The 20,586-nt window shown below is 46.6% G+C and overlaps 1 protein-coding gene across 4 annotated transcripts in view; it reads left to right on the top strand.

Moving 5' to 3' along the window:
• LOC137417543 (serine/threonine-protein phosphatase 2A 56 kDa regulatory subunit gamma isoform) overlaps nucleotides 1-19,196 on the top strand; it is a 212,221-nt gene extending 193,025 nt beyond the window's left edge. For 2 of the 4 annotated variants that reach the window (XM_078787094.1, XM_078787096.1), the window contains 5 exons: nucleotides 11,624-11,725; nucleotides 12,798-12,870; nucleotides 13,110-13,223; nucleotides 15,230-15,371; nucleotides 16,888-19,196. In XM_078787094.1, the coding sequence (XP_078643220.1) occupies nucleotides 11,624-11,725; nucleotides 12,798-12,870; nucleotides 13,110-13,223; nucleotides 15,230-15,371; nucleotides 16,888-16,898 (442 nt within the window). In that variant the 3' untranslated portion in view covers nucleotides 16,899-19,196. The remainder of the gene's footprint in view (nucleotides 1-11,623; nucleotides 11,726-12,797; nucleotides 12,871-13,109; nucleotides 13,224-15,229; nucleotides 15,372-16,887) is intronic. The other 2 variants (XM_078787095.1, XM_078787097.1) reach the window with 1 other exon arrangement.
• The last annotated feature ends 1,390 nt before the right edge of the window (nucleotides 19,197-20,586 follow it).

The following is a 20,586-nucleotide window of genomic DNA, read 5'->3' on the forward strand; positions in this document are numbered from 1 at the left end:
CGGCAATCTGCAGCCTCCTCACTCTCTGCAGACCTGGACAAAATCACAGACTGGGCAAACAAATGGAACATGTCTTTCAATCCTGATAAATCTCACACTCTTACGATGTCTCTCCGAAAAGACCGACTGGAAAACCCTCCCATCCACTCTCTGAATAATCCTCTCCAAGAAGTTCTGTCACTCAAGCTTTTGGGTCTCACTATTTGCCATGATCTTTCCTGGGAAAATCACATTTCAAATCTGGCCTCCAAAGCCAGTCGCCGACTGGGCATCCTCCGTCGTGCGAAGTCCTTGCTTGGCACACCTGAGCTCCTCACCACATACAAGGCTTTCATCCGCAGCTCTATGGAATACTGCTCTCCCCTCTGGTCTGGTGCTCCTGCCTCACACCTAGCTCGTCTTCACGCTGTTGAAACCAAAGCGTTCAGAATCATTGGAATCTCCCGCGATGAAGCTAACTCCAAGGGCCTTTCACTCACTCACCGCAGGCAGGTTGGTGGTCTTTCCGTCTTCTACCGACTCCTCTCTGGCCTTGCCCCCCCAGCTCTCTCTGGGCTCTGTCCCCCAAATATTCCTACAGGTCGCACAAGATCTGCCTGCAACCCTCTTATGGTTAAACTGCCAAAATCAAGACTTTCTTCTCACCTTCACTCCTTCATTCCTCTTTTCTCCCACCTCTGGAACAAACTCCCTCACTCTCTTCAATCCCACTCCACCCTCCAGGTCTTTAAAACAGCTGTTCACCACCATCTCTTATCCTCCCCCATCCAAAACCTTGATCTTTTCTACCCCCGCTAATTTCGGTCCCCTTGTGTTTTATACCTCCCCCCCCCCCCCCCCTTCCCACGCCTCCTGCCCCCAAGCCCTCTCCCTCCCACACTTCTCCCTGCTCTCAAATGTTGTGGTTGTGTGCTTCCCCTTCTCTCCCCATCTTGTCTTCCGCTCCCTCCTTTTGTATATTTTGTTTGTCTGGTTGATTTGTTTGTGAAATAAATGTTAGCTCTTTCACGAGCCTCGATTCAGTATACAAAAAAAAAGGAAAAAAAAAAAGGGAAAAATGGCCTTAAAACGATCATTCATTCATTTCATTCATCCATCCGATTGACTTGAAATTTGAACAGAATTTGCATGTTGTGTCACTGAATTTGTTCACCAATCAAACCAATCAAATGATCACCAATTGTTTTTGAGGTCCAAAGGTCCAAGTCCGATGACTGATTTTGAAAGTACTGGTCTATTATCGCTTGTTTTGTTTGTCTCTGTCTGCCCAACCCAGTATTTTTTTTTACAATTTTAGCTTTTATCAAATTTTCAACATACCTTTATTATGAGAATATGGAGAAAAAAATTAATATATTTAACCTTTTTTTTTTTGTAGGTGTTGCTTTCGTCGAGTTTATTTTGAGTACAAAGTGGATGTGGATTGGCTTTGCATTTTGGGATGCTTTCTAGTTACCTCCGCCAACAAAGGTGGATGGAGGTTATGTTTTCACCCCTGTCTGTCTGTCTGTCTGTCCGTTTGTGAAGAAGATATCTCAAAAAGTTGTGGATGGATTCGGACGAAATTTGGCGTGCTGAATTTCGTCGAGTTTATTTGAAGTTGTGAAGTTATGTGAAATTTGGAGTTGTGTATGTGAGGAGGACGAAATTATTAGATTTTGGTGAAGATCCTGATTCGGATCCGGCTACTAGAATTTTAAAAAAGTGATTCTTCACCATTGGGAGATCGGGCCAAAAACAATACATAGTTATATTCTCACTATCACGATACAAAGGATATCTCAAAAGTTATGGACGGCTTTGACGAAACTTTGTGGACAGGTTGTGTGTGTGACGAGGAAGAATCGATTCGATTTCGGTGAAGATCTGAATATGGATGCAGATATGAAAATTATTTAATTTGTTAAGTGAATCTTCACCATTGAGTGATGGGGCTAAAACCACCATATAGCAGGATATCTCAAAAAGTTATGGACAGATTTGGACGAAACTTAGTGGACAGGTTGTGTGGCTGATGAGGAAGAATCGATTAAATTTCGGTGAAGATCCAGATCCAGATCTGGATCCGGCTCATATAATTTTTTAAAGTGAATCTTCACCATTAGGAGATAGGTCCAAAAACGATACAACAGGCATTTTAAGGCCATTTTCCCTGCAAGAGCGGGGGTTAGCCTTGCGGTCCCCATGACAATCTCCATTTTGCCCTATTTTCTGCATCTCTCCTTGTTAACCCCCTTGCCCACATTTCTTCTTCCACCATCTTTGGCCAAGTCTTTCTCGGTCTTCCCCGTCCTCTACTTCCTTCTACATTCATTTCCATCACTCTTCTCAACCAGTCACTTTCATCCTTCCTCTTGACCAAACCATCTCAAACTGTTTCTCTTCACAGCATCCATCACAGGCTCTATTCCCATCATCTTTCGCAATTCATCATATGTCTTCCTCTCTCTCTCAACGACACTCCGCACATCCACCGAACCATTCACATTTCCACCCTTTCCAGCCTTCGTTGCTGCTCTACGTTCATTACCCATGTCTCGCTCCCATAAATCATAACACTTCTCACACATGCAGCATACACCTTTCCCTTCAGCTTCAACGACACTCCCCTCCTCATCAGCACGCCACTCAGTTCCCGGAACTTCTTCCATGCACATCTCACTCGAGCAACCGTTGCCGAGTCTGATCCACCTTCTCCATTCAGCATGTCTCCGAGGTAGCAAAATGTTTTCACACCTTCCAGCTTCATGCCGTCTCCAAGATCCAACTCAACATTTCCTCCATCTGCAGCTCCCTCTGTGCACACCTTATACTTGAATGTAGCTGCCACACTGGTTAATGACCCTCTCAGACCACTACATTTTTGATGAACCCACTCAGCGCACATTGTACATTGAATGGAGTTCACTCCAACACCCTTCCTGCACACAGCACAGGGCCACTTCCCAGTTCTTTCCACCTCACCACATGCTTTACCGCTTGCCATCACCTTTGTCTTTCCGATATTCACCTTCAGACCTTTTGTCTCCATACATTCCTTCCACTTGTTCATCTTTTCCTTCAGTCCATCCATACTTTGCGCAATCAACACCAGATCATCTGCATACAACAACTCCCACGGTAAACCCTCCTTTACGTTCTGAGCCAGCACCTCCATCACAGCTACAAATAGTAGTGGACTTAGTACCGACCCCTGATGCACTCCCACCTTCACCTCAAACTCACCACTGTTCCCGTCCTTCGTCCTTACAGCTGTGCGCGCTCTTTTGTACATTGCCATCACTACTCTGATCGACCATTCCTCCACTCCTAACTTCCTCATTGCCCATGTCAATACTTTGCGTGGAACCCTATCGAATGCTTTCTCCAGATCAACAAACCCAAGAAACAACTTCTTCCTCTTCTCCATGTACTTCTCCTGCAACTGCCTCACAATAAAAAGCGCGTCTGTCGTTCCTCTTCCTGGCATAAATCCAAACTGCATTTCGTCGATCTTCACTTTCTTCCTTATCCTCCTCTCCAACACCCTTTCCAATACCTTCATTCCATGCTCCAATAAATTTATCACTCGGTACGAGCCGCAATCTAGAGGGTCACCTTTCCCCTTGTATAGAGAGACGAGGGTACTCACTTCCCAATCCACTGGAATGCGGCCTTCTTTCACTGCCAGATTACAGATCTCTGTCATTCTCTTCACACCCCAACTTCCTGCTGCCTTCAACATATCTCCCACAACTCCCGTCGGCCCTCCCGCTTTTCTACTCTTCATTGCTTTTATCGCTTCCTCAACTTCCTTCTCAGTTATTATAGTGAAAATGTATATCAAAGTTGAACCCAGGAGTGATGCCGACTTAAACCGCAGAGGGGCGTCTGTAAGACCTCGGACGTCCGCGACGCTGAGCCACTCCTGTGACATTTTACTATGACATGTAGTCCTGAATGGTACGTACCCGCACATGTATTCTAGGCTTGCTTGCATTGACTAATAAATCGATCCTCCCTATATGATGCCAAGATCCTGATATCTATTGCATGATTGTATTTTACAGGATGATGCTAAAGATCTGATTGAGATTAAACCTACCTATGGGACAAAGTTGTGGACTTGGTTTATTTTCACAACATTTAATCTCAATCAAGATCTACGGAAATGGCGGGACACAAGGTGATCCATGTACCGACATTCAGCGCCGACCCACAAGCTGCGGATTCGGGCTCGGAGTTAACTCACTGGCTCAGGTCACTGGAGAACCAGTTCAAAGCCCAGGATACCTTTCCCACTGCTGAAACGAAACTGGACGTGCTGCAGACTAAAGTGGACCACCACGTCTACAGGAGCATTGAACGATGTACGACGTACGATGCCGCTGTGGCGGAGCTAAAGCGAATTTACATTAAGAAACGGAGCGTGGTGTACACCAGGTATCTGCTCTCATCGCGGCGGCAACAGCCCACTGAGTCGATAGACCGCTTCGCCCAGGAGCTACGGCAACTATTTGCGGACAGTACCCAAGAGGTCTGCACTCACGAGCAAGTCCAGGATGATCTTGTCCGAGACGCTTTCGTCTCTGGGATCGGTTCTACTGCTCTCAGGCTAAGACTTTTGGAGACAGCTGACCTGACGTTCGCGGAGGCTCTATGGGTGGCACACGTCTACACTGAGGCCCGGGAACAATCTACCACCTATGACCACACACGGGTCATCGCGGGGACTTCTCAACTCGCGCGACCGGAGAGGGCTACCGCCGAGGATACGGGAGCGGACTCGACCACGCTAGCGGAGCCCTTGGCCGCTCCCGAGGTGGACTCGGATTCCGGCTTGGCTGCGGCTACGGCGGCCAGGCCAAGGCCTGTACGAAATGCTACGTATTACTTCTGTGGCAATCGACAGCATCCCAGGTCGGCGTGTCCGGCTCGGGAAGCAATATGCCATTTGTGTTCGACTAAAGGACATTTTGCAAAAGTCTGCCGAAAGACCGCGCGGGGCGCACGAACTCGCGCGACCTTGAATGGGCTTATCGCCGAGCCAACGGACCGAGCACAGAGCGGGGTGCCTCACCCGACTTTGATGAGCGGTCCTCCTCCTCATGGGCCCCTGGCTGCACGCTTGACCTTGGTGAGATACATCGGGCCGCCAAAACAAATGGCGCGAACACGACCGACCGCAGAGCGACCGTCCTTGACTGGCATCCGACCGCCCTCCGAAGGCTACTCAAACAAACGACAAGCTCCCGCTTTGACGCGGAAAACAATGCACGTGACACGAGTGCCATCCGACGGCAGCTCGTACGAACTACACGCTCTTGCCTCGGCACGTGAAACGACAATTGGCTGCGATCCTTCTCGCGTGACACGAGCGCCCTCTGACGGCTGCTCATACGGATTACAAGCTCCTGAAGCTCCTGCTTTGGCACGACCAACTATGCCTTTGACACGAGTGCCCTCCGGAGGCTGCTCAAACGACCGGAAAACTGCAGCCGCGTGGGATCCACACGCGAGGCGCGATCTTCTCGCTCGGATGGCTCAATACCTGCCGGATCTTCCGGCCTTGCTCAGGCCATTATTCCACTCATGGTCGAAGGCATTTTTGCGCGGGCTTTAGTCGACACGGGGTCTACGGATAGTTTTATCGATCATCGACTGGTGCGTAAACATGGGTGGCCGGTCCTCGGGACAACATGACAGATCTTCATGGCCTCCCAGGGGCTTAGGCTCAGCACAAAAGGGGAATGTCGATTGAAGCTTGTGATAAAGGGACGCATGTTTCCAGATGTACATCTCATGGTCTTGCCTGCTTTATGTGCTGACATTCTGTTGGGACACGATTTTCTTAAGCGACATGGACGTTTGGAAATGGAATTCGGTGGGACTGACACGCTTGCTGTGTGTGCACTCGCGAAAATGGAAATTGAGCCTCTTTCGCTGTTCCCCAACCTGACCACTGACTGCACTCCTGTAGCGGTCAAATCACGGCGTTACTCACGAGCAGACGCGCAATTCATTGCGGAAGAAACGGCCCAGCTCTTAAAGGAAGGTATCATAGAACCTAGCCGGTCGCCGTGGCGGGCCCAGGTCTTAGTGGTGCGAAGTGAAGCCCATCGCCGACGCATGGTAATCGACTATTCACAGACGGTTAATCGCTTTACACAGCTGGACGCCTACCCGTTACCGGGGATGGACGCGCTGGTACGACAGGTGGCCCAGTACTCAGTCTACAGCACTCTCGATCTGCGTAGTGCGTATCATCAGATCCCCATCTCTAGGGCTGATCGCATCTATACCGCCTTTGAATCGGGTCAAAGGTTATACCAGTTCACCCGACTACCTTTTGGGGTGACGAACGGGGTCGCCTGTTTTCAGAGGGCTATGGACGACCTCGTTACTAAGGAGAACTTGACAGATGTCTTTGTATATCTGGACAATCTTACTGTTTGTGGGTATGACCAGGGGCATCATGATGCTAATCTGAAGTGCTTCCTCGAGGTCGCGCAGAGGTATCGCCTAACCATGAATGAGGCTAAGTGTCGTTACTCTACGCACGATAGATCTTCTGGGGTACACCGTGACCCATGGCTGTCGCTCCAGATAAGGAGCGTCTGCGACCTTTGCTCGATATGGCTCCGCCTAGCGATTGAGCTTCGCTGAAGCGCGCTCTCGGGCTGTTCGCCCACTATTCGAAGTGGGTGCAAAATTTCTCCGTGAAGCTCCGCCCCCTTGTGGCCTGCGACACGTTCCCCATGGGCCCAGCCGCCTTGGCAGCCTTCGGGGGCCTTAAGGCCGACATCGCTGGCGCCGCTGTGGCGACGATCGACGAGAGCGAACCTTTCGTCTTATAAAGTGATGCCTCAGATCATGCGATAGCGGCGACACTCTCCCAGGGGGGGGGGGGGGGGGGGTGGGGGGCCCTGTGGCTTTCTTTTCGCGGACTCTCACCTCCGCTGAGCGGAGGCATTCGTCTGTCGAAAAGGAAGCGTACGCGATCGTCGAGTCCATTCGGCGATGGCGACCGTACTTACTCGGGCGATGCTTCCAAATCATCACGGACCAACAAAGCGTAGCGTTCATGTACGACACCTTACATGCTCAACGCATTAAGAATGAGAAAATCACTCGCTGGCGTATCGAACTCGCCGACTTCTGCTACACCATCAAATATCGCCCGGGGAAGGATAACCTGGTCGCCGACGCCTTATCGAGGCCGGCTACGTGCGCGGGTATCATAACTCTGGAGGGTCTGCGTGCTTTGCACAGCACTATGTGTCATCCTGGGGTGATGCGTTTCGCTCATTTTGTGCGTAGTGGTAATCTGCCGTACTCGATTGAGGACATCCGCCGGATCTGCCGCGACTGCGCTATATGTGCGGAACTCAAACCGCGTTTTTACAACCCTCCCATGGGGACGCTGGTTAGGGCTACTAGACCGTGGGAGAGATTGGCAATGGATTTCAAAGGGCCACTGCCGGTGTCGAGTAACTCTCGTTATCTGCTCACTATCGTTGATGAGTACTCGCGATTCCCTTTTGCTTACACGTGCGTGGATATGACGGCTGCCACGGTCATACGGTGCCTGCAGAATCTGTTTTCTATGTTCGGGTATCCGGCCTACGTGCATACCGATTGGGGTGCGGTGTTCCTGTCGCAGGAAGTGAGGGGTTACTTGCTCCAAAATAATGTCGCTTCGAGTTACACCACACCGTACAGGCCCCAGGCGAATGGGCAGGTCGAACGCTTCAATGGGATTATATGGAGGGCCGTCATGCTAAATCTTAGGACCTTCGGCCGTGGCCTCGATAAATGGGCTTGGTCACTACCTGCGGCGCTGAACTCGATCAGGGCTCTTCTATGTACGGCCACCAACCAGACTCCTCACGAGAGACTGTTCCACCACCCTAGAAGCTCGGGTAGTATCCGATCCTTACCCAGTTGGCTCGCTGAGCCGGGGCCGGCCTATCTCAAACGTGCGGTTCGCACAAGCAAGTACGTCCCCTTAGTGGATAAGGTGCAGGTACTCCAGGCTAATCCCGAGCATGCTCGTGTGATGACGGCAGATGGACGCGAGTCCACTGTCTCCGTACGCCATCTCGCCCCATGTGGGGTCATCGACCCTTATGGGGATATCGACGAACCGATCTACGAGTCTATGGACTCTCCCGAAGCTTCCTCTATGGAACATCTGCCGTCCCTTCCTTCGTCAAATACACCCCTGCATGAAGGCCCTGAGGTGCCCCCTCCGACACCTGCCTCCAGCGGCTACTCCGAAGCAGGGGACTCCGGGCTTGGGGAGGCCGTACCCGGTAGTTTCCGGACCCGTGTTGGCAGGGTAATTCGCCACCCTGACCGCTACGGATGGACCGACTGACACGGAATGACGTCCCCAATCAATTAATGCTGACGCACGCTTGATTCCTGCCGAGCGGCAGTGTAGTTCTAACGGCGGGGAAAATGTAGTGAAAATGTATATCAAAGTTGAACCCAGGAGTGATGCCCACTTAAACCGCAGAGGGGCGTCTATAAGACCTCGGACGTTCGTGACGCTGAGCCACTCCTGTGACATTTTACTATGACATGTAGTCCTGAATGGTACGTACCCGCACATGTATTCTAGGCTTGCTTGCATTGACTAATAATCGATCCTCCCTATATGATGCCAAGATCCTGATATCTATTGCATGATTGTATTTTACAGGATGATGCTAAAGATCTGATTAAGATTAAACCTACCTATGGGACAAAGTTGTGGACTTGGTTTATTTTCACAACAGTTATCTTCTCTGCCGGTCCTAAAACTGGGTTACTCTCTATGTTGCCATCCCATTCATTCTCTGTATTCAACAGCATTTCCATATATCTTTTCCATCTTCCTTTAATTCCATCTGGGTCCACAACGATTTGTCCCACTTCATCCTTCAAGCAACTCACCCCCATCACATCACACCTCTCTTTCGCTATCTGCTTTGCAATCCTGAATACTGCTCTCTGACCCTCTTCTGAATCCAAGCGTTCTCCGAACATTTTCCTACATGCCTCCTGCGCCTTTGCTCCCTCTTTCTTTGCAGCCTTCGTGGCTGCCTTATAACTTTCATGCTCTGCTGTTTCTGCTCCCGTACACTTTGCCTTCTGCCATTCCTTGAACTTCTTCCTCTTCTTGTCAATCCTCTTTCCAACTTCATCATCCCACCACCATGTTTCCGAGTGCCTCGGTGGTCCTTTTGTCCATCCACATACCTCACCAACGGCTCCCAACAGACTAGCTTTCATTGACATCCAACCACTTTCAAGCTCAACCACATCATCCTCTACCCTACTCAGCCTCTCTTTTAATGCCTCCCTTACTGTCGCCTCTTTCAACCTACACACCTTCATTCTCGGTTGGTACTTCACCCGCTGAGCTCTCCTCGCACCTTTCACCCTTATGTCGCAGACAACCAAGTGGTGCTGTGAAACAGCCTCCTCCCCCGGGATCACCTTTGTGTCCCGGAGGTGCCGCCTATCTCGCCTACGCACCATCAGGTAGTCAACGGTTGTCGTCGACCTACCTGACGTGTATGTAACAAGAGTATTATCCTCTTTCTGTAACTGAGTATTACAAATCAGCTCCATCAGCAAACTCTAAAATCCTTTCAACTTCTCCATTTCTCACACCATATCCGTAACCCCCATGGACTCCCCCAAAACCATCCATACTCCTTCCCACATGTCCATTTAGGTCTCCTCCTACCACAACAACTTCCTCATCTTTCACGTTTTCCATCAGCTTTTCTATCGCACACCAGAACTTGTCCTTCTCTTCATCGCTCCGACCAACCTGCGGAGCATATCCCGAGATGACGTTCACCAAGAGCTTTCCAGTCATCATTTTCATCATCATCAACCTATCACTCACTCTCGTCACACTCACCACACTGTCTACAAACTCCTCAGAAAACAGGACACCAACACCATTCACGCCCTCCAGGCACCCTTGCCACACAAACTTGTATTTCTGTCCCTGCCTACCCTTCACCATTCTCACACCACTTCCTTTCCATCTCGTTTCTTGCACACAACATATGTCCACTCTTCTTCTGACCAATACTTCCACCACTTCTCCTGATCTCCCTGTCATTGTCCCTACATTCCATGTCCCAAACCTCAGAAACCGATCTCCACTTCGGGCTGTACCCTGCCCATATGTAGTTGTAATTGTCATGGTTCTCTTTTTGAGGCAATGTTTTTATGGCCGGATGACCTTCCTGACGCCAACCCTCTTAGTCGTCTCTTACGACACGCAGGGATACGGTGTACCTATTCTAATCCAGGGTAAACACTGGGAATAGTTTAAAACATGGAAATTCGGGGGGGGGGGGGGGGTGGATGGGGGGGGGCATCACGGCTGCGGGGGCCCCGTCAGCACCACGCCACGTTTGCCCGCTCAGCACCACGGCGGCCCGGTCAGCACCACACCCTTGGAAATGACTTCGATGCACGTCGACCCAGAACCTGGCGCGAAGTCCAAGGACATCAGCACGTCATCCGAAAACAGCCCCGGTTGGTGCGAACCACTCGGTCAATGGCGCGAACCAGGTCCCGACACGCCCTTGCTTGCTTGGCCCCGATGAAGGCCTCGCTGGGTGTTCTCCAAACAGGGGCAAAGTCGCCCAAGCTGCGCTGGATTTCGGCAGTGGAAAGCAGCCACGAAGCGACGATATTCGGTCGGGCTTTTCGTTGAATCTATGCTGCTGAATACCACACACGTCGGCCCAGTCGGCCCAGAGCCTGGCATGAAGTCCAAGGACATCAGCACGTCATCCGAAAACAGCTCCGAAAAACTCTTCCCTCCGAGCTGCTCTTGAACCTCGTCAGGAATCGTCCCGGTTCGTCTCAGGCCTCCACGTCCTAGCGCAGGAAACCGCAAGCTGCACTGCCCGTGGGCGGCAGTGTCGATACATCAAATATTGAAAATGCCAACGACATTTAAAAAATAATGTGACAATGTTCGTGCAAGTTCACAACATGATCCTAAACCCTCAGAACTCTCCACTACATTGAGCAAAGTGCTCCTTGCTTCTGGTCTAGAGCTGAGAAGTTGCATGAGAGAGTGCTTGCATCTCCATATACGGATTTCAGAAGATGGAACGGAGTCCTCCCAGGTCTCGAAGTATCCATCTCCGTTTCAATAAGGGATCATGATTTTTGTACGAGTTTGTGAAGTGTTCTTGTTCTCAAAGCTTTCCTGTGTGTGTGTGTGTGTGTGTATTTGCTTATACATATCCACAAGCAACATTGTGTCCAAGAAGATCGAATTATTTTGAAACTTGAGTGACTGTCCCTTTGCATTTGTCTTATTTACCTTTGTGTAACCTGAATTTTTTTTTGGCTCTCTAAACTTGTTTTCTGTATATAATAGCTTTAATAGATGACAGAGGTAGGAGATAAACTTGTGCTTTTAAGATTTCTATGAGTCACAAGTTTGGAAAAACCAACAAAGAACCAGCCTGTTATTTGGAGCTTGCATTCTTGTTTCTTGACTTTGAACCTTGTGCTATTAAGCTATCCTCCGTTGATGTTTTGTATTTTCTATTTATTGTTTGTTTTTCTATGAACTAAGAAAATGCCAGTAATGTATTTTGTTTCCTCAATTTAGAACCATCCACGGCCTTATCTACAACGCACTGAAGTTGTTCATGGAGATGAATCAGAAACTGTTTGATGAATGCACGCAGCAGTACAAGGCTGAGCGGCATCAGTGAGTTTCCTCATTAGTCCTGCACAGAAGGGGATTCGAGATATTGCAATGCCCGTCTGTCTCTCTGTGTGCACATCTATATATTTTCGCTTTAGAAATATTTTTCGCTGCAACCACTTTTCCGATCAATGCGAAACTTTACACATTGGAGGAACTTTAAACTTTAAACCATGGAGAATATTTTATTGCTAACTCTGACGTCAAAGGTCACATGGTGTGGCAACCATATTGGATTAATGGAAATGTTTTCGACATTTTCTTCGAAACGGCTGAACAAAAGAAATTGAATCTTGGCATATGCCAACAACTCCCCATGGGGTATATATGGTAATAACGATGACATCATCAGTGAAGTGGTGTTTCAGCCATAATTGGTTGAATTGAAATTCTTATCTAAAACTCCATATATCTGATATATGACCTGATATGAGTGAATAATTGAATTTATGATGTTCATAACCCAAGGATGATACAGGCATAGGGGCCATAGTATCAGAGGTCCAAAGTGGGTTCTGGTTTAACCTCCCAAAATAGAAATTTGCTTTTTCCTCTTAAACTACACACACTATTTCGATGAAACTTGAGCACAACCTTCATCACTCATGATGTACCAATGTTTGTTCAAGTCATTAGAAAAATTGGAGTCTTAGGAGGTATATGGGGTTGGGGGAGGGTGGTTTGCCCCCCCAAAATAGGTATTTTTTTGTTTGTTTAAAGTCTTATGATTATGTTATTATGCTTCTACATGCTGCCCTCTCTTCTAATAACCATTGAAATTGGTTTAAAATACCCTTAGTCGGTGCAGTATACTGTTTATTCTACCAGGTGAGCGCCAGGGGTATTGCCCCTATGTTTGATAAACAGTTGGATTTTAAAATAGTATCAGCAGGTGAACAACGATTGTGGGACTTGTCTCTGGTGCTGATTATTCATAAATGTGGGTACATGGCGGCTTGGAAAGGGGTTCTATAAGATGTCTGTCTGCGATTCCCAAAAATCGACACCATAAGTCAGGAATGGTGAGTCCATACTGTTTGTCATTCACTTATTCCCATGGTACTCCCTCCCACAGAGAGAAGCAGAAGTTGCGTGACAGAGAGGAAGCTTGGAGCAAATTGGACGATCTGGCGAAGTCCAACCCTGAGGTGGGTCACTTTTTATGAAAAATTATCATCTCATATTTGTTTGTTTTGACAGTTTATGGAATGTTTTGATTGGCTGGCATGCTTGTTTGGTTTTGTTGTAACCTTTGAGGCTAGTAATAAGTACATATATATGAAAGTGACCTCTCTGGATGTTTCCTTTTTTGAGTTCCTTATTTATTTTTATTCGCTTCTCCATCCTCTGCCCCCACCTCTTCTCCTTCCTTCCCTGTTTTCATCAGTATCAGATATTCTTGGAGCAAGAGGTAAATGGAACTGTGGTTTCGATGGACACAGACACACCGTCTTCTGAAGACATCGTCTTGCTCAAGAGAGTTGTGGAGACAGTCGCACATGTAAGGGCTGATGTTTGTGTGTGTGTGTGTGTACTTGATTTGAGTGACTGTAAAATGATATGTGGAAACTATAAAACATTCCCATGTCGACATATTGTATAACATTCACATTTTAAAGCTCTGCTTGCTGTGTGTCCTCGTCACTTTTGCTGGATTATTTAGAAAAAACATTTTGTTTCATCATTGTGCCGCACACTGCATCATTGTGCCGCCAGCCTGGTGTTGGCTTAGCGGCTAGGGTGCCGGCTTGGGATCCGAGGATCCTGGGTTCGAATCCCGGTCGATCGCTGAATTAACGCCAGGGGGGTTGACTGAGCCTGTCATCCTTCCGAGGTCGGCAAATTGAGTACCAGCTTGCTGGGATGAATGATCACGGTGTGTACCCCGGTTTAGAATAGGTACACCGTATCCCTGCGCATCATAAGAGTGTGACCAAGGGTTGGCGTCAGGAAGGGCATCCGGCCATAAAAACATTGCCTCAAAACAGGGAACCATGATTGTCATGGGGCCCGCAAGGCTAACCCCCGCTCGGCTAACCCCCGCTCTAGTGGGGAAAATGGCCTTAAAACGATCATTCATTCATTTTCATATTGTGCCGCACACTTCATGTTGCATTTTTACAGTGTTACTTTTGTTCTTTTTTTCGAAAATGAAAGCTAAATTCCTTTCCATGGAGGTCAGGGTTGATAGAATAGTTAAATACAATTTATCCATGAGCCTTAAACCCTGTAAGAAAAATAATAATATCGGAGGGTGTCATGTCGACATGACTTTTGGGTCAGAGATTGAGGACAGATTGAGGATTGAGGACATTTTTTATGTTCTGGTAGGATGGTGCATCACCATGTGGTTGAGATGTTCTTGATGGACACGGCATGCAGGGAATTAACAGGTTGGATAACTCATTGGTATGGCTGGGCAATGACATGGGATTGTAGTTGTGAATTGCTGGATGATTAAAATCACATGAAGACACACTCCAATTCCACCAGGAGAACAAAGAAATTATCTTGAGAAGAAAGCTAAGACTTTGGAAGAGGAATGAAGTACGGATTTCTGGATTATCTTTATTATTTGTATTTCCAGCATTATCTTTTACAAATGATGGAACATATATGTAACATGTTCCAGTAATCGACCTTTTTTTCTATACAAGGGTCTATCATCGTGGAGGAGCTGAACAGCAAAGGGGGAACAGGTTTGTACGATACTAAAGGGTATGTGATGGGTGTTTGGGGGTGTGGGAGGGGGGGGAGGGAGGGGCGTTCATGAGAAATAAACTTAATTTCTTCTTAAGGAAAGGTTCATAAGGTGGTGGTGGGGGGAACTTATCAACTTCATAAGGAATAATGGATGAATAACAAAAAACAAGTAAGAATGGCCTGAAGAGGAATGGAATGGGAAAGAATCACTGTTTCGAAGAGATGCGGAATGTGAGGTAGCGATGGGCAATGCATTTGACAGACTGAAGTGAGGAGGACAAGACAATGGAACCGGGAGATGATTCTACAATCGGGAGCATAGGGGGCTGAATGAATACAGGTGGGCAACCAGCTTCAATTTGGAGAGGGGAGCAGGTGAGGGACTTTAGTAACCGCCTAGATTTGGAGGATAGGGAGCAGTCTGAATAATTCCATGTCAGGTGGGCCTTGTGTTGGGTTTTTGAATGCCTGAGAATAAACGTGTTCATTGTTTAGCTATCGAAAGTGGTCGCAGGCCTCCCCAGGAAAGGGTAGCTTTCCAGATGGAAAAGACCAGTTGCTTGCAAGCGACTTTCTTACTGCACACTTTGTATATGAAGTACAAGAAGGGCAGTACAGGAATAGTATCCATAAAGTGCTTCAGTCAGGCTGCTTCTGTCACATCTCTCCTTCCACCTGATGATATCACAGGGTGTCCACAAATTACCTCTCCAAATTCAAACCATAATAAATAGTAACATGATATTGGATACAATGATGCGGTTTCCTGCATGTCAAACGACATTTCTGAGTTTTTTTGTCAAGGTTTGTCAAGGTCATCGTCCAAATCCGAATGGACTTATTTGGACTGCACTCAAACGATTCACGAACGTGTTCAACATCCTCACCACTTGTACGAACGTGCGGCCTGGCCTGCCCCTTCCTCTGCAGGATGCTACCGGTCTCTGTAAGCTTTTTTTATGCCACTCGCAAATCATTTTTCTCAATGATTGCTGCTTTCCATAGGTCATCCTGAAGCTTCATTAGAACCTGCGCAGGTGATTCAATGTCGATAAACCAAGCAACTTACTGCACTTTTTCTTGTGGGGAAGCCATTTGCAGTAAATGTGGTCATGTGTCACAAGAGACGCTTGGAAACGAAAAAAAAGTGAACAAAACTCTGATAAATGTTCTTTCACGTGCAGGAAACCGCATCGTCGTGTCCCACTTCATTATTTTAATGGTTTTTGGAAAGGGTAATTTGTGTACAATCCTGTATTTCATTTTTTATGTTCTGGTAGGTAAAAGTATTGGGGAATATGGACGGCATCACAATGAATCGTACCCAATGAGCTGTACAAATAACTGGAGCGCACCCCGCTGTGGTGATAAGTAGGAAGTCAGTGGCACCAGCGATTAGTCATTACCGCCATCTTGGAATACCCTGGGGAGTTAAAAAGATGGTGTTCTTTTGTTCTTTCGCCTGAAATCACAGGCATTCTCGTGAGTTGAAAGTAACCAAAAGTATCACTTTCCACAAGTAAGGGAACTTTATTTTATATTAAATACGATTCTGAAATGTTTAACGATGTTATTTATTTTTTATTTTATTATCGCTTGGCTCTTGGCGGTGAAGTCTCAACTCTCAACTCTCTGCTGTGAGCAAGAGCGGCTTGTAAAACTCGTTCTGCAGCTGAAATTAGGGGAAATCTGGTTGTGGCAGCTTATTGGTTTCAAAAAGGCAATGTATATGATGCAAGAGTGCATTTCTCCATAATCGAGAGTGGGGTATGTTCATTGGCATGATTAAACTATTTCAAAACATTTAAGGTAGATCAGGAGCAGGTAATGCTTATTAATAACGTTACTCTTATACAAATCCCAGCTACTATCCTCTGATCCTACCTTTAACTTGTTCCAGCCAACATGTCATGACTGCATGATATGCAGACAGATTTGGGCGTTGAGGAAGAAGTAGTTGAGCGGACGGTGTCTGGGGTTATGGCTCACACAGGTTTAGGCCCTTTGGTGAGGTTCACTATTCATACATAGTTTTAAGTGCAAAAGTATACCCAACAGAGCAATAAGAGAAACGGAATCCAATGAGGCATTTCCAGAGGCGTATCTTCACAAACCCATGGCAGTTGTGCCTGAAATCAAAGCAAGAAGTTTTCCATTTTGAGGATGAAATTGATGGACTGGATAGTTTTGGGTTATTTTAGGATTGGATCAAATCCTGAAAGAACTGCAATTATATTTGTTTTGGATTTTTGTGTGTTCCCTGCAGTTTTTTTGTTTGTTTGTTCAACCCCGCTCTCATCGGAAGTCAAACTTCCTTGCTGTGACACTTTCATATGTTTTGTATACACTGGTGTACAAACCTAATTGCTGTCTTCTACAGAATTCACAATTCCTTTCATCTCTGTTTGTGCTTGATCCCAAAATGAAGAGGTGACTTTTCTATCCTTTCTATCAACTTGCAGCCCAAGGTTGAGCCAAAGAAGGTGCTGATGCGACGTAAGTCTGAGCTGCCCCAGGACATGTACACAATGAAGGCCTTGGAGGCACACCGTCGTGCTGAGGAGTTCCTTTCAACGTCCCCTGAGACAATGTGAAAATCATCTCGGCAACTCCAACTCGTCTCACTTCACTCGTTCTCTCACTTTAGCGTTTCCCTTGCCTCCCAATCTCATTGCCATTCACCTTTGTCATGTCGTCATCAAAGCATCGGTGTTCGGAGTTGACCTTTGGAAGCTCGGTGTAGGAAAGCTGAACCTTCCATTTGCTCAACGTAATCCGTGGGCTATGCCAAGGAACCTTGACATCCTGTCCCGACAAATGTTGCTGCAGTCTGGGAGTTGCTGCGTTAGCAAATTTTATCCTAGTGCATCCTTGGCAATCATAATGTGCAATTACGGATGACTGTTCAATTAAACCAATAAGCATAGGTCATTGTAATTTTCTGCAGGTTACATTTTTTAACATTTACTCAAAACGAAATCTTCTGGTGTGCATTGTTCTCACAGGAAGTAGGTTGGTCACAGTTGGGAAGCGTGCAACAAGTAATGGGAAGTAGATATTGGAGTGCTACTGTTGATTATTTTTTTCTTTCTTTCTTCTGATTCCATTTTATCTGCACTGATTCGTGATTTGTTCTGGTTCGATTGTCAGGCTTCGCTCGGCAAAGGCCAAAAATGCAGCTGCGTGCAAATTGCAAAGCAGCTTTTGGGGAAGCCTTTGAATCCTCCCGTGGCATGGAGAAGTTTAAAGTATTTCTCTGTCGCCTTTGGCGGCAAAAGCTCCGCTGGACCCATTATTTATCATTATCGCTCTGCCACTTGCTGATCAAATCCACTTTGCTATCATTTCAGGCTTTGGGTCTACGGTGTGAAGATTCTACTTGGAGACATAAAGTGGAGGAGGAATTAAATGATGGTATTGTAAAACGATTATGAATATTATACCGTAGCTAAACGTGGGTGGATCTCCTGGGTTCCTAAAGGGCAGTGCGGCCGTCCAAGACCCAGACACCTCACTATTGACACCTTTCCACCCTCCACACTGCTCATGCACTTGTATAGCAAAACATTCTATCTTGTAGTCACCTTAGAGACAGCTGCCATTTAACGTACCCCGTGTTGCAGTGTTTCATTTTTCTTCATCATATTTAGGTGTGTGCTTGTATTTTGTTTCAATAACATTATGTAAACGTTTTTTGGTGAGATGGCTTTTTTGGTGAGGGGAGGAGCTAGTTCCCAGCCCCTCCCCTCCCAAACAGCTCCACCCTCACGGTGTCATCTTTTGTGTGGCACGGCTACGTAGAAAGACGTGACGTTCTGTGCCCTGTCTTTGTGTGCAAATTATGTGCAGAAGCATAACTTTCTCTATCAGATCCACCAAGTTGTAGCTCAGCGTAAATTATGAATTGGACTCGGCGGGTTACGATTTTGGCCGTGGCTTGGAAATTATTATACCAGCTGGTGCTCTCTCGGACAATGGTTTGACAGTGTTGGCTTTTATTTAAACATGAAAACAATTTAATTGAGGAAAGTTATTATTGTTAAGTTTTAGTTTTAGCCTCTAAATATATCAAATACTTGGTGTTTGTTTTCAAAAAGTGTTGACCCCACCATCCCCATTCTGCTCCCGCCTCCCACTCTTCTTCATCTTTGTGTGCTAATTTTGACTGTACCAGCCTTCACTCATTTCCTCGCACACTCCGAGTCACTTGCTTACTCAGGCACTGTTAACAACCTCAGCCTTAGTTCTACCAGCTAGGTTTCCAAACTGGCTTTTGATCTGCTCTGTCGTAGTCTATACGTATCAGCAAAATCCGTTTTGTTGGGTGAGCCAAGCTTCAGTCTGGTTCGATGGTGGAAACGTGTCTGAGATCCCGGAACATTGACCGTGTCGTCGCAAACTGAATGAATACATTTGATCATTTCGTGTATTGTATGTTAAGTGCCGCTCCCAAACTGCCGCACAACTGAAATGTAGCGTTTGAGTGTGCTATTTATCACTTGATTTCTTTTTTTAATCGTTTTCACTGCAAGTACCCCACCTATGAATCCTGCAAAAGCAGACATCCACGAGTCGCCCCCCCCACCCCCTTATTTTTATTTTTGCTGCCATGCCAAACCATTACCCTTGTCTTCCCCTTTCCCTTCCTTTACTGTACATAACCTTGAACCACGTTTACTCCTAGGATAGCACAAAATCGACTTGGATACTTTCCGATTTTGCACTGTCGGCATATGTACAAAGATCCTCAGTAAAGCAATATTGGACACTCGCTGTCGCCCAGGTTTCATTCTTTGGGTGCATTATAGTTTGTGGGTGCTTTCAGTGTTAGTGTATAGTTGTGGTGTGGCTAAAGGCATCTTGGGGTGAGGAGCGGAAAGGAGGTATTCAGATCTGTAGCTTTTTTTAAAATCGTGCGTCCGTCCGAGTTCCACCCAGTGGTTGGACAGTTCGCTTGACTCCACCCACAATTTCTCTACGATGGCCGCCATGTTGGTGAATACTGCTGTGCGGAGTCAACGACAAATTCACAATTACCATGCCCTCCCTATAAGTTTCCCCTTCAGTGTAAAATGACCAGAGCGACAGTTGAAAGTATTTTGAGCCAATAGGCACCACTGGCCTTGTGAAGATAGGTCTCAGCTGTCGAGGCAGTATTCTGTTGTTTATACACCACCCAAATAACTATGTGGCATTCTCTGAAGCAGCACTTTTACTGCAGAGGTTACGCCGGTCCTTGCTATTATTTCCCGACTTAGTCAGGTTCACTATGTTAACAAATATCATTTCGTTAAAAAATTTGGGAGAATAGCAAACCTGTACATTTTTGGAATCAGAGCATGGAGAATCCAAAAAATCAATGTTGGCATTTGCACAGACACAGATTTTGGATTTTCAAAATGGCTGCCATAAAATACATATTTTGCGCTATCTCGGCTTCTAGTCAACGGAGAAACTTAATTAAATATCCTAATCCTATGTTTTCTGGGTCCAGGAATCCAATAAAGGCCTCAAAATGGTGCTCAGGATTATAGAAAAGCAACAAACAAAGGTGATTGAAAATCATTGTCTTTATATTTGTGATATAACTGTATTACATAATACATGATATTGCAAGTCCTTTGAAGTTATAGGTATGGGTTTATAAAGCAAGAAAGCAGCCTTGTTAGTATCAGATTGAACTATAAGTCCTATACACAGGATCTACTAGGTCTATACCGTTCAGGAATATGCTTTTACAGATCTTCATCACTGTCCTGAGTGTCATTTTCGCAAAGGTGTCTACGCAAATGCCAACATTCATTTTTGGATTCCTCATGCTCTGAATATTCCAAAAATGTATAGTTTTGCGAATCTCCAAAAATTTGGAACGAAAAAACAGTGAACCTGACTTACTATTTTTGTTGTAACTGTTGTTGACAGATGATAGCATGGGGGAGCAAAAAGCGTTAATTATGCCATTGTTTTGATTTGGGAATACCTGAGTTGTGAGCCTGCTTTTGAGTGGGAGGAGGATGAGTGGGGGGGCGGGGGAGGGGAATAAGAACGGGACAGATTTGGAAGTGGGAGGTTGAGGCTTTGTGGGGGGAGGGGGGGGGGGGGTACAACAACAACAACAACAACATGCATTTTAAAGGCCATTTTTCCTGCTAGAGCGGGGG

Source organism: Myxine glutinosa, chromosome 11 (assembly GCF_964187855.1).
Source record: "Myxine glutinosa chromosome 11, kmMyxGlut1.1, whole genome shotgun sequence".
NCBI classification, from domain to species: Eukaryota; Metazoa; Chordata; class Myxini; order Myxiniformes; family Myxinidae; genus Myxine; species Myxine glutinosa.